The sequence below is a fragment of the Leopardus geoffroyi genome, chromosome C1 (assembly GCF_018350155.1).
Source record: "Leopardus geoffroyi isolate Oge1 chromosome C1, O.geoffroyi_Oge1_pat1.0, whole genome shotgun sequence".
Taxonomy (NCBI): Eukaryota; Metazoa; Chordata; class Mammalia; order Carnivora; family Felidae; genus Leopardus; species Leopardus geoffroyi.
In genome coordinates, this window is record NC_059328.1 from 222,019,236 (window position 1) to 222,031,543 (window position 12,308).

The 12,308-nt window shown below is 62.0% G+C and overlaps 1 protein-coding gene across 6 annotated transcripts; it reads left to right on the plus strand.

Moving 5' to 3' along the window:
* The first annotated feature begins 321 nt into the window (after window positions 1–321).
* On the plus strand, window positions 322–7,674 carry NEU4 (neuraminidase 4). 6 transcript variants are annotated; one of them, XM_045482052.1, is made up of 6 exons: window positions 322–1,668; window positions 3,072–3,283; window positions 4,041–4,135; window positions 4,701–4,904; window positions 5,008–5,263; window positions 6,243–7,674. In XM_045482052.1, exons 2-6 carry the CDS (start codon window positions 3,136–3,138, stop codon window positions 7,226–7,228), a joined length of 1,689 nt encoding a protein of 562 aa, XP_045338008.1. In that variant the 5' UTR covers window positions 322–1,668; window positions 3,072–3,135; the 3' UTR covers window positions 7,229–7,674. The 6 variants fall into 6 exon arrangements, with proteins under 6 accessions (XP_045338008.1, XP_045338010.1, XP_045338009.1 ...); XM_045482054.1 differs by lacking the exon at window positions 3,072–3,283 and having other exon boundaries at window positions 4,014–4,135; XM_045482053.1 differs by lacking the exon at window positions 3,072–3,283 and having other exon boundaries at window positions 4,031–4,135.
* The last annotated feature ends 4,634 nt before the right edge of the window (window positions 7,675–12,308 follow it).

Consider the following 12,308-nt stretch of genomic DNA (forward strand, 5'->3'; position numbering starts at 1 on the left):
ATGGTGTGAGTGGAGCCCTGAGAGGTGGGGAGGCTGTGCTGACTCCTTCCCCGTCTTCCCGTTCCTTCCACGGCAGATCTCTGGGCTTCCGTCTGGGCGCAGGCTGCCGGCTAGGGCCATCCTTGCTGCCCAGTGGCCTGGCCGGCATCGGGGTCGCCTCCCACCCGCTCCCCAGGTGCCCCCCCGGGGACCTGAACAGTCCCGGCAGGTTTATCATCCCTCTGTGGACATCTTATGATGTCATAATTTCCCCAGAGCTCGGTTTCCCTTCCAAGTCCTGTTGTAACACCTGACGTGAGTTCCCTCCTTGGTGAGTCACACATAGAAACTCCACCAGGTGAGTTAGCACACAGAGAAAACTTTATTTGCAGCAGAGAAGGAGATCACGGGAAATAACTTCCAAAGCCGTGACCCTCGAGCAAGGGTGGCTGGGTTCCTTTCATTTAGGGTTAGGATGGAATATTCAGAAAGGGGAGCCTCGTCATCCCGTGTAGAGGCGGGCACGCGGTCACACACGGGCCTTGAGGAAACCTTCCGCGTACACACACGCTGTGTGTTGTAGAAATGAGGCTTGGGCTCTTCCTTGGATGGAGGATGGAACGTTACAATGAGGTGAGGGTAACTGTCGGCGGCTCCGTGGGTCACTCCGTGGTCCGTCTGCGCAGGCGTGAGTCGGGGGTTGAGCTCACACTGGTCTGGGCGGTCTGGGCGGTCTGGGCCCCCAGAGCTCTTCGCCCAGACTGTCGTTACTGCTTGGGGGAAGTTCGAGTTTCCTCCACGGGATGCTTTACCTGTCGGGTCTTGTGCCCGAATGAGGAGATGAGGGGGAAGGAAGAGCTTCGGGAAGAAAGGGAGGTGAAGGTCAGGGGGACAAGTGGGTGGCAGTAGAGCTCAGGTCTCAGGGTCCTGCAGGTGACACAATGTCAGAGGGAGGGGCAGGGGATGGAGTGTCTGAGGAGCCCTCAGAGGGGCTCCTGAGCAGGACGGCCCCTCGGCCTTTCCACGGACGGCGGCTGGGGTGCTGAGGGCTCCCCTGGAGCCCCGGCCCGGGCAGCGGCCCCCCGGGAAGTGGGCCCTCGTGGAAGGGGCCAGTGTGGCAAGGTGGCTGGGGCTAGGAAGGGGGTGGGGTGCTGGCCCGCCGGGCCTGAGCTGGCTCCCCAGCATGGACGCGGGGCTGGGGTCCGGTGAGAGCCAGAGGGCCCGGCACCCCCGGGGTGGTGTGGGGGTCACGGCGCGTGGCCGGGGGTCTGAGCGCTCTCTCGGCTTCGCACGGCAGGTGTCTCTGGCTAGGCTTCCGGGCAGCGGATATCCGGGTCCAGCTCAGAGGTCCGCTGTGGCCCTTTGCTGGAGGGTGAGCCCCTACACTCCAGGGTGGAGAGAGCTGAGCAGCAGAGAGGAATGCCGTGTGGCCCTGTCGCGACGCCGGGCCCCTCCCTGGGGTGCCCTTCTGCACCTCCACCCGCTCTCCCAGCTGCACAGGCTTTAGTCACACAGCTGGCGGGAGGGTCCTGGGTCCTGGGTCCTGACGCGGCCCTGGGATCCCGCCAGCTCCCGGCCCCCGCCCACACAGCGGGCCGGTCTCTGTCTCTGCGCTGCTCAGGGGCTCGGAGAAGCAGGCGCTCCTGTTGCTGCCCCACAGCCAGCTCTTCAGCCTCCCTGCGGTGCCCGGTGAGTCCCCTCCCCGCTCACCCGCACCCCAGCCCCGAGGGCCAGAAACGGCGCTCCGTTCCCCCCCCCCCGGCGGCCCTTCTCTGGGCAGAGGGCAGTGGGTGCCTGGACTGAGGGCCGTGCGGCCAGACGTTCCGCATGGATGCCCTGCCTCCCCCCTTGGGATGAGGTCCTGGCCCAAGTGACAGGTGTGCCGAAGGGCCCCAGGGGTAGATTTAGAGGTTGGGTGATGCAGACAGGGTGCAGGGGCTCAACGCCAGGGGCACCGTCCCAGCCTGCAGGATCCGACGGGCGTGTAGGCCACACTCCACCAGGCACAGGGTTTGTAATTGAGTCCTTGCCCCTGACAGGGCACAGGACAGGCAGGTTAGACCGGATTCCCATCCGGCAGGGCAGTGACGGAGCTAAGAGGGCCCCTCTGTCCGCTTGTCCGCAAAGCCCGTCCCTCCTCATGCTGTCTTCGTGTGCGTGCATTTAAGTGCCCTGCAGCAGGCCGGGATGCTGGTCCAAGGGACAGGAGACGTGCTGGTCCGGAGGGCTGTCCTGAGTGCTCCAGGCAGCCCAGACAGGATGTCGGGACACAGCCGTCCCATCCTGGTCAAGCAGACCCCTGCTACCTGCTCATCTGGGAGCCCCGGGGGCCCTGCTCTTCCTCTTCGCTTGAGGGGGTCTCCCTGGGACTTTGGGGCTCTGCCGAAACCCGCGGCTTGGCCTAGACAAGGACGGCGCCGAGGGCCCGGCGGCCCTGCCCTGCTCCGTGCAGCCAGCAGCGCGAGCCGCTGGTCTGGGGAACCTCCGTTTCTCCTGCTCTGTCCGCAGGGTGGGGGTGGGGTGGGCCCGGAGCCTCTGCCTTCCCCGACACCAGCCCAGGTGGTCTCAGGGCCTGTGGAGTGAGCCAAGTGGAGAGAATGTCCCCTTGTGTCCATTCAGCCTTTGGGGACACGTGGCATGTGCACCTGCTTCCTGCTTGGGGACAACTGCCCCTTGGATGCAGACCGGGGGGGCGGGCCGGGGGCTTCCAGCACACAGGAAGCTGCTCTCAGAGCCCCAGAGGCTGTGGTGGGGGTGGGGCGGCCAGTGGGGTGGGCCTGCGTGCCGCCCACGAGAGCCTTTCGGGAGCAGGTGGCCCTGGGCTGAGGTGGACTGAGGCGGACACGTCTGTCTGTCTGGGGGACCTCAGGAGAGGAGGCCGAGCCAGCGGCAAGGCCTCCTGTGTGTCCCGGCGAGGCCACTCCTGCGGCGGGTGCTCGTTCCCGTGACCGGTCACCCCTCTGCATCCTGTCTCCTCAGACACGCGCTGGCCGTGCCTGTGTGGGGGGGGTTTGATCTGCCGAGAGGGGTCCTCTGAGCGTGACGTGGGGTGTTTCGCTCTCTCCCGCCTCCCTGCCTCGCCCTCCTCTCAGTGCCCTCAGGTGCCAGTTACCTCCCAGTGCCTGGCGGTGGGCCTCTGGCTGCTCCAAGTTCGGCATGTGGCACCCCTGCCCCTATTGCCTGCGGCCCCCTGGGCCTCTCTGCTCACTCACTCCCGTCCCTGGGGTGGAGGAGGGGGGGGCTGGGCCAGCCCTCATTTGCCTCGTGCAAATCAGAGAAAGAGGCCTCCACGTGCACCCCAAATGTGAGCCTCCCTTGGGAGCACACTCCTAGGAGGGGGGCTGCCTCCGGAAAGTCTGCCCTAGGCCACTCTCTGTCACCTGCTGGTGGGCCAGGGGGCCGGGTGTCCAGCCAAGGTTTTGGGGGTTGGGGCTATGAGGGGCATGGGGCCCAGGGGCAGGGGCAGGTGGGGCCGGGGTTGTGGAAGAGAGGCCTGGACTGCAGTGGGGAGGGTCTCCTCTCTCCTTGCTGAATCTCCCCCCCTCCTGCCAGGGCCCCCCTGGTGCCTGGAATGCTGCCTCCCCTCCGTCCCTTCCCCCCCCCCCCCCACCCTCTTAGCCTCCACTCTGGGAAGCCCCCAAGCACACCACCCTCTCCCCAACCTGGCTTCAGCTTGTGGGGTCCAGCTGGCGGGGGGACCCAGACACTGGGAGTGGGTACCTTCCTCCCATCACTGTGGGGTCCAGCTGTGGGGGGCCTGGACACTGGGGTGTGTACCTTCCTCCCTTGAGGCACACGTGGGAGTCATTTGGGGCATCTTGTGGGGGGTGTCTCTGCTGGACCTCCTCATGACCCCAGCTTTGCTCAGGAGCCCGAGGGACTGGTCCCCGGCACCCATAGGTGGCCTGCTAGGGACTTGGAATTCGGGCCCCTTCTCTGCAGGAGCCCCACTGGCGCCCCCTCTTGGTTTCAGCAGCACCCCCCCCCCCCCCCCCCCCCCCCCCCCCCCCCCCCGTCTCCTGGCCACTCCCAAGAGCCCCCTGACCCCCAGGTCTGAGCAGGGTGGTGGCGGCAGCTGGGGCACCTTCCCCGAGAAGCCTGCGGCCGTGGGTGTGGGACGCAAGCTCCTTCTGTCTCCGAGGCTCCTTCCTGCGTGGTGAGTGTGCGCACCGGTGTCGGCACCTGTGCCGCCTGCCCAGCTCTCCCTGTCTCATTATCCGGGTCTAGCGCGTCTGTACCTGTGTCTCTCTGTGCTTGTGTGGCTCCCGTGCTCGTGGGGTCCCTACTGCGGGAAACTGAACCCCTGCGTGTCCCACACGTTGGGCCCGGATTGTCCACTTGGCCAGCCTCCTGCCTGTGTCCGGACACGGGGCGGGCAGTCGGGGCACTCCGGCCCGGGGCCCCCCCCCCGCTTCCGACACTGAGCAGGCAGCTCCCGCTCCAGGGGACCCGGTTGAGAGGAGGAAGAGCCGACTGCAGACGTTTGGGGGTGCAGTGGCAAGGAGGGAGGGGTGGGCAGGGACGGCCGTGGACGTGGGGTGAGGAGCCCGGGACAGGGTGGTCTCCGAGGAGGAGGGGCACAGGGAGGCGCGCGGGTGGGTGGGGGCGTCCGCACCCGCAGAACCCCCTCCCCCATCCAGGCGCACAGGAGGGGAGCGCGCCAGCCCTGCCCGCTGACCCCTGGGGCCCGGGGGGGGGGGGTGGCGGGGGTGTCCCCGCAGAGCATGGGGGCCCCGCGCGTCCCCGAGCGGACAGTGCTCTTCCAGCGCGAGAGGAGCGGCCTGACGTACCGCGTGCCCGCGCTGCTGCCCGTGCCCCCCGCGCCCACCCTGCTGGCATTCGCGGAGCAGCGGCTCAGCCCCGACGACGCGCACGCGCACCGGCTGGTGCAGAGACGGGGCACGCTGGCGGGGGGCTCCGTGCGGGTGAGTGGCCGGGCGCGCCCCGCGGGCAGGGCCGGGGCGGGCCGCCGCCGCGCGAGGGTAAACTGAGGCCGCCCCCTACGCCCCCCCCCCCCCCCCCCCGCAGTGGGGCGCCGCGCGCGTGCTGGGGACGGCCGCCCTGGAGGAGCACCGTTCCATGAACCCCTGCCCCGTGCACGACGCGCGCACGGCCACCGTCTTCCTCTTCTTCATCGCCGTGCGGGGGCGCACCCCCGAGGCCGCGCAGATCGCCGCGGGCAGGAACGCCGCGCGCCTCTGCTGCGTGACCAGCCGGGACGCGGGGCGCAGCTGGGGCGCCGCCCGGGACCTCACGGAGGAGGCGGTGGGCGGCGCCGAGCAGGGTAGGCGGGGCGGGGTTCGCTCGGGGTGGGGTCCGCTAGGCTGGGTCTGCGCTGGGAGGGGGCCTGCAGAGCTGCGGGGTCTCACCAAGTGAGGGGAGGGGGCTCTGCACTGCGGGGGCGGGGGAAGGGTCCGTCTGCAGGTCACGTGGCTGCCTACTCCCCCACACCGTTTCTTGGGACTGACCCCTCCCCCGCCCCTCCGAACCCCTCAGTCCCGTGAATGGGTGTTGGTCACCCCCATCTCCTGGCGGCAGGAACAGGCTCATCTAACCAAGCCCCTCTCGCTCTGAGCGCTGAGGCCCCTCCTTCTTAGCACCCGGACCCCGGGGGGTGTCCAGCCCAGGGCCAGGCAGGTGGCCTGACCCTAAAGCTTTTCCTCCACTCCTGCTGCCCCCTCCCCGAGGGCCATACCACCCACTGCCCCCCGAGGCGACCCCAACCTTGGTGTGGCGACACTGGCCCAGGGGCCACGCTGATCCTTGTAGGTGGGAGCTGAGCTGAGGGGATGTGGCAGGCTTTGGGACCTGGCCAGGACACACGGAGCTGCTCCGAAGAGCTCTCTGTTCCTGTGGATCCTACCCCATGCGACCCAGGCCCAGGGCCTGACCCCACCCTGAAGGTCCTTGTACCCCTTCTGCCCTTGGCTGCCCCTCTGTCTGGGCAGGGCTCACGCTGAGCACTGCAGTGGCTGCCCCCCTGGGCCCAGGGACTAGCTACCTGCTGCTGTCCGGAGAGCCTGGCGGAGCCCCCTGCCCGGGCTCCCTGCTCCCGCTAGCGGTGAAGAGAGGCTTGTCCAGCCCCGGGGGATTCGGAGTGGCCGGCAGGAGTGCGGGTGGGGGTGCAGTCCCCCATTTCCTCATGAGCTGTCCCCACATCTGAGGCACTGGCTCCAGATCGTCCCTGACCCCCAGGGCGGTGGCGTCTGGCTTCGGCCAAGGCTGCTTCCCAGCTCAGATGATCAGCAGTCCCTCTTCTGCAGACTGGGCCACATTTGCCGTGGGCCCGGGCCACGGCATCCAGCTGCGCTCAGGCCGCCTGCTGGTGCCTGCCTACACGTACCACGTAGACCGGCGGGAGTGCTTTGGCAAGATCTGCAGGACCAGCCCGCATGCCTTCACCTTCTACAGTGACGACCACGGTCGCACCTGGCGCCACGGAGGCCTGGTGCCCAACCTTCGCTCGGGCGAGTGCCAGCTGGCCGCGGTGGACAGCGGGCAGGCCGGCCACATCCTGTACTGCAACGCCCGGAGCCCCCTGGGGAGCCGCGTGCAGGCGCTCAGTGCGGACGAGGGCACCTCCTTCCTGCCCGGGGAGCTGGTGCCCGCCCTGGCTGAGACCGCCCGGGGCTGCCAGGGCAGCGTCCTTGGCTTCCCTGCCCCGCTCTTTAGCAGGCCGAGGAATGGTAGATGGCCAGTGGGTGCCGGGAGCCACAACTACTCTCCACACCTCTGTCTTGGAGTCCAGGAACCCTCAGAGGAGGGTACTGGAGACACCCAAGGGGCCCAGGGGCCCAGCGGGATGGAGGGATGTAGGGACAGCCCCGAAGAGCCTGGCCTGGGGTCTGGGCTCAGTGGGATCATGGCGGCCTGGACCTCGAAGGTCCCCGGGCCCCCTGCCACCCTGTCTCAGAGCCCCACCTGGCTGCTGTATTCCCACCCGGTGGGGCGCAGGGCTCGGCTCCATATGGGAATCTATCTGAGCCGGTCCCCCCTGGATCCCCACAGCTGGACGGAGCCCTGGGTGATCTATGAGGGGCCCAGCGGCTACTCTGATCTGGCATCCGTCGGGCCAACTGTCAAGGGAGCCCTGACCTTTGCTTGTCTGTTTGAGAGTGGGGCCAGGGTCTCCTACGAGGAGATCTCCTTCTGCATGTTCTCCCTTGGTGAGGTCCTGCAGAACCTGCCCCCGGGCCCCAAGCCACCCGGCCTCGGGGACAAGCGTCTGGAGCGCTGCCGGCCTTCCTGACGGGCTCTCTGGTCCGACCCATTTGTACATACCTCATAGTATGCTTTGAAATAAGAAACAAAAGTGGGCAGGCTTCTAGGAGACATAGATCCACAGTTACAGTAGAAAATTGTAGATACAAGTCTCGGTGACTGACAGAGTGAGCAGGCAAAAATCAGGCTGCACACAGAAGCTTTGGCCAACTTGCCCAAGAAGCTTCACTCAGTGGACGCGCGCACAGCACTGCACAGAACAGAATCCACAGTCTGTTGGAGTACACGTAGGTGTGAAAACTGACATTATACTGGATTACGAAGTCAAGTCTCTAGAAGACTTCAAAGGATTGAAAAGTACAGTGAAATTGAGCTGGAAATGAAAACAAAAGGACACTTAAAATCTTCCTTGTGGGGGCACCTGGGCGGCCCAGTCAGTTCAGCATCCGACTCTTGATTCCGGCTCAGGTCGTGATCTCGGGGTTCCTGGGACCGAGCCCTGCGTTGGGCTCCGCGCTGAGCTTGGAATTCTGTCCCTCCCTCTCCCTCTACCCCTTCCTCGCTTCTCTGTGTCTCTCAAAAAAAAAAAAATTTTTTTTTTCCAATCTTGTGTCTGAAAATTGAGAAACACAATTCTGAATTACCCCTGGTTCAAAGAAGATGCTACAGTGAAAATGGAAAAAGACGTTGAAGTTAATTGTGTGAGTGCCGCAGGCGATCTGTGAGTTGAGCTGAGCCAGGTGGGTCCCGTGGGGGCGGGGGTGGGGGGAGGCGCCGTGATGCCAGCACCTTAGAAAGTGGCAGTGAGTGAAGTCCAAGGGAGCAGCAGAACTAGAGGGACAGGAGACTTCAGACACCAGAGGGAATGGCCAGAGCCAGAGCTGGGTTTTTAGAAAGCTAGTAAAAACTGATAACCCCCTCGAGGGGCTGGTCCTAAAAGACACAAAACCCACAAATCCAATATCAGGAACGAGATGGGACACACAAGGAGGGCCCTACAGATGTTCACAGGTTTCGAGAAGATACCAGGAACCATTTATATGAATGGACAATTCCTGGAAAAATACAACTTATTAAAGACGAAATAGCCTGAAAAATCCTATTAAAGAAGTTAATCTGTAATTTAAAAATCTCCGCACACTGGGGCACCTGGGTGGCTCAGTAGGTTGATTGTCCGACTTCGGCTCAGGTCATGATCTCGCGGTTAGTGGGTTTGAGCCCCGCGATGGTTTCTGTGCTGACAGCCCAGAGCCTGGAGCCTACCTCAGATTCGGTGTCTCCCTCTCTCTCTCTGCCCCTCCCCTGCTCGCACTCTGTCTCTCTCTCAAAAATAAACAAAACATTAAAAAAAAAATAAAAAATAAAAAAAATATGTGCATTCTAGGAAAACTGCAGGAGTACGTGGCTTTCCCCGTGAATTCCGCCAAACATTTCAGGATACCTGCTGGTTTATCGGATAGTTTCGCTTTGCAAGAAATTGCCCAGCCTGTTTTCCAAAGTGGCCGCAGCTCGTCTTTGGTGAGGTGTCTGTTTAGAGCCTTCGCCCCATTTTTTAACTGTGCTGTTTGCCTTCTCATTGGGAGTTTTAAGACTTGTTTGCATGCTTTGGCAAGTGAGCATATGGAAAGACGCCCCCATGGGGAAGACCAAGTAAAACAAAGAGCAGGACGCGATTAGTCTATCAGGCGGCGGGTCCGGAAGGCTGACAGCGCCGCCTGCTGGCGAGAGGTGGAGCAGCAGGAGCGTTCTCCTGCCGCGGGCGGGGCGGCCACGTGGGAAGACAGCGTCACCGTCTCTTACAAAACTGAACAAACTCTTGCCTTAGGATCCAGCAATTGTGTTCCTTGGTATTTATCCAAATGAGTTGAAAACCCATGTCTACACAAAAACCTGCACATGGTGTTTATAGCGGCTTTATTCAGAATTGCCAAACCTTGGAAGAAATCAATATCCTTGAGGAGGTGAACGGACAAACTGGTCTATCCAGACAGCGGGAGATTACTCAGCGCCAAAAAGCAACGCGCTATCCAGCCGTGAAAGTACATGGAGGAACCGCGAAGGTGCGTCACTAAGTGAAAGAAGCCAGCGTGACAGTGTTACGTACTGTGCGATTCCATATGACATCCTGGAGAAGGCAGACCTTGGAAGACAGTGAAAAGATGGGTGGCTGTCAGAGGTTGTGGGGAGGAGAGGGGTGTGTGTGGGGCACGGAAGGTTCTTGGGGCAGTGAGGGCAGCGAGTGCCATACTATAATGGTAGGTACATGTCACCGTACATCTGTCCAAACCCACAGAGTGCATGCACATCACCACGAGTGAGCCCTGATGTGGGGTACCAGATCACTGCTGGTTCACCAGTTAGGACAGATGTGCCCCACTAGTGGGGGATGCTAACCTCGGGGACACCGTGTGTGCGGGGGGCATGGGGGTGGCGTACTGAGACTTACTGCTCAGTTCTGTAAACCTAAAACCACTTTAAAATATATCTACTAATTCGGGCGCTTGGGTGGCTCAGTCGGTTGAGCATCCGACTTTGGCTCAGGTCATGAGCTCAGTTTGTGAGTTCGAACCCTGCGTTGGGCTCTGTGCTGACAGCTTGGAGCCTGGAGCTGCTTCGGAGTCTGTGTCTCCCTCGCTCTCTGCCCCTCCCCCGCATGTGCTCTGTCTCTGTCTCTGTCTCTCCCAAGAATAAATAAACATTAAAAAAAATATGTCTACTAATTTAAAAAAAAGTATAGCCATAAACACTCTGACAGCAAGAAAAGAGAAAGAAGAAAGTGCCTGACAATGATTGTATAATCTTGAGAGCATCCAAGTGGCCAGTGGACTCGTGACAATGTCATCAGCCTCACTGTGAGCCGGTCAGCTCAGGAGCCTCAGACATGGGCCCCCATAATTGGGTGGGGCCACCGGACCGGAGCCAGAGGGTCCAGGGTCCCCAGGGGGCTGCGGTTGAGCAGCAGTTGAGGGGTTCCGGCGATTGGAGTCAACATCATGCTGGCCATGCCGCCTTGATTGCCCTCAGGAAGACACCTCCCCACCCCATCCCGAATTCTCCAGAATCTCAGGAGCTGCACCAGGCGCAAAGATGCCCCTGTCCACGCGGGATTGGTTACCACGCACTGGGGCTGGGACCCTGGAGTGAGGGCCGCCAGCCCCTCCTTCCCGATCCCCTGGGCAGGTTGCCTTTGGGGTCTGTACTCTTCTCCCGCCAGGAGACCTTTGTCAGGGCCCCCACCTTGGATTTCTGGGTGTGGCACAGACTCCTGTCCTCCTGTCCCACACGACCTTGCATTCCTATTGGGAGGAGGCCAGCCCTTGCCCCCAGCTCTGCAGACCAGGAAAGGTGAGCACAGGTACTGGGAGAGGTCGTCCTCCTGGCCAGAGGGGCTACAAGCGTGGGGCTCTGGTGGCCCCGGGCTGTCGGGGTGGCCACATGCCTTCCGCCCTCGGTGCCCTGTGCCAGGGTCTCAGGCCTCATCCGAAGAGCCCAGGCCGCCACCGGTCCTCCTGAGGCCGGCCTCCAGGAGATGAGCAAGGCTGGCAGAGAGGGAACCGCTGGGGGTGGGGGGGGGGCGTGGGTGGGGATGGGCAAGTTGCCCCAGCCAGGGCCGTTGACACACGGGACTGGGGCAGAGCAGGGCACGGAAAAAATGAGTGGAGGCGGGCTGCAGGGGCCGTGTTCCGGGAAGGCGAGCATCAAAGTGCTGACTGTGCCCGCGCTCTCTCACTTCTTGTCTGAGCCGTGGCGCTGCCGCCAGTGGGTGGCCCGGCCGGTGGCTTGGTGAGGCCACCGCTTCCTTCCCTCTCTGCTGCGTGTTCCTCTGTCTTCTTTTTTCTCCCCCTCCTTCTTTTTTTAGAATACGAACTTATCTCTTTTAAAACATACTCAAAATATGTTAATTTTAATTGGTATTTTCGTGCTCAAAGTGCTCCCTTGTCTTCAAGTAGAGCCCCCAGCTCAGTTCCTTGTTTTGGGGGGCAGTGAGTTGCCCCTGGGGTTCTCCCCACGCCTGCTGCCTGCCTGGGGCACGCGCGGTCCTGGCGGCTGGCTCACCCCCGGGAGGAGTTCTACAGGCGGGGCTTAGGGGTCAAAGGGCACATTTTCTCTAACCACTGGCTGGTGCCTAGTCCTCCAGTCCGGCCTTGTCGCCCCCAGCCGCTCCAGGGCCGTCTCTCCACGTCCTCGCCAGCACTGTGTTGTCACGTGGTCAGAGTTTTGCCCGCGGGTGATTTGTAAGTCGTAATCTGCGTTTTTCTTATTATGAGTAAAATTGAACATCCTTTGGTTGCTTAAGGGATCTGAGTATACGTAGATGGAACACACGCGCGTGTGTGGTTACGTGCGTGTCCGCGTGCATGCGTGTGCACGTATGTGTGCGCGTGGGCGTGTGGGTTGGTGGTGCCGCCTCGTCATATCTTCTGCTCACTTTTCCATCGTACCTTCCATCGGCCTTGCTCTTTCCGTATTTTAGGTCTTTGCATAACTGGAGTCTTAACCTTTTGTGTAATAATATTGCAAATACTTTCCCCTGGTTTGCTTCTGACTTTCCTTTTGCCACATTAAAGTGTTTCCCCCAATTTGTAGAGTTGAATGTGTCAGTCTCTCTAATGGTGCTGTGGTTTCAAGCCAGTGTGGGGAGGCTTTCCTGCTCCAGCGTGAAGGACCTCACCCGTCTTCCTCTGCGTCTGCTTGGGTTTCCGTCTTACCCTTGTATTTGGGATTTGTGCAAGTCCCTGGCACACGAACGGAGTCCACCTGACGCTTTTCGAATAGCTGCTCACGCCCTCTGTTGCAGAATGTCCTTTCCCAGTGTCCCGCCTCTCGTGTGTGAGCACCACCGTTTTGAGCCGGAGGTCTGATACAGCTGCTCTCCTTGTCTTGGTTTCCTAGGTTTCTTCTTGTTTGCTTCTCCATACGAGCTTTTCAGTCGCAGTGGGTTTTCACTGGGATCGTCACACCTACCAGTCAACCTGGGGGGGGGGGGTGGTGTCTCGGTGGCACCGCGTGTCCCCACCTGGAGGGCCCACACCTGCGGCCAAGCTGTCCTCCTGCGGGTCGGCGCATTTCTTGTTAAATTTACGCCTCGGGCATAACTTTAGGTTCTC

Excerpts from the sequence above, each read along its gene's own strand:
- NEU4 (XM_045482052.1), top strand. The coding sequence starts at position 3,136 with ATGTGGCACCCCTGCCCCTATTGCCTGCGGCCCCCTGGGCCTCTCTGC. Across the intron at positions 4,905-5,007 it reads TGGCGGGGGGCTCCGTGCGG|TGGGGCGCCGCGCGCGTGCT; the intron begins GTGAGTGGCCGG and ends CCCCCCCCGCAG. Across the intron at positions 5,264-6,242 it reads GGTGGGCGGCGCCGAGCAGG|ACTGGGCCACATTTGCCGTG; the intron begins GTAGGCGGGGCG and ends CCTCTTCTGCAG.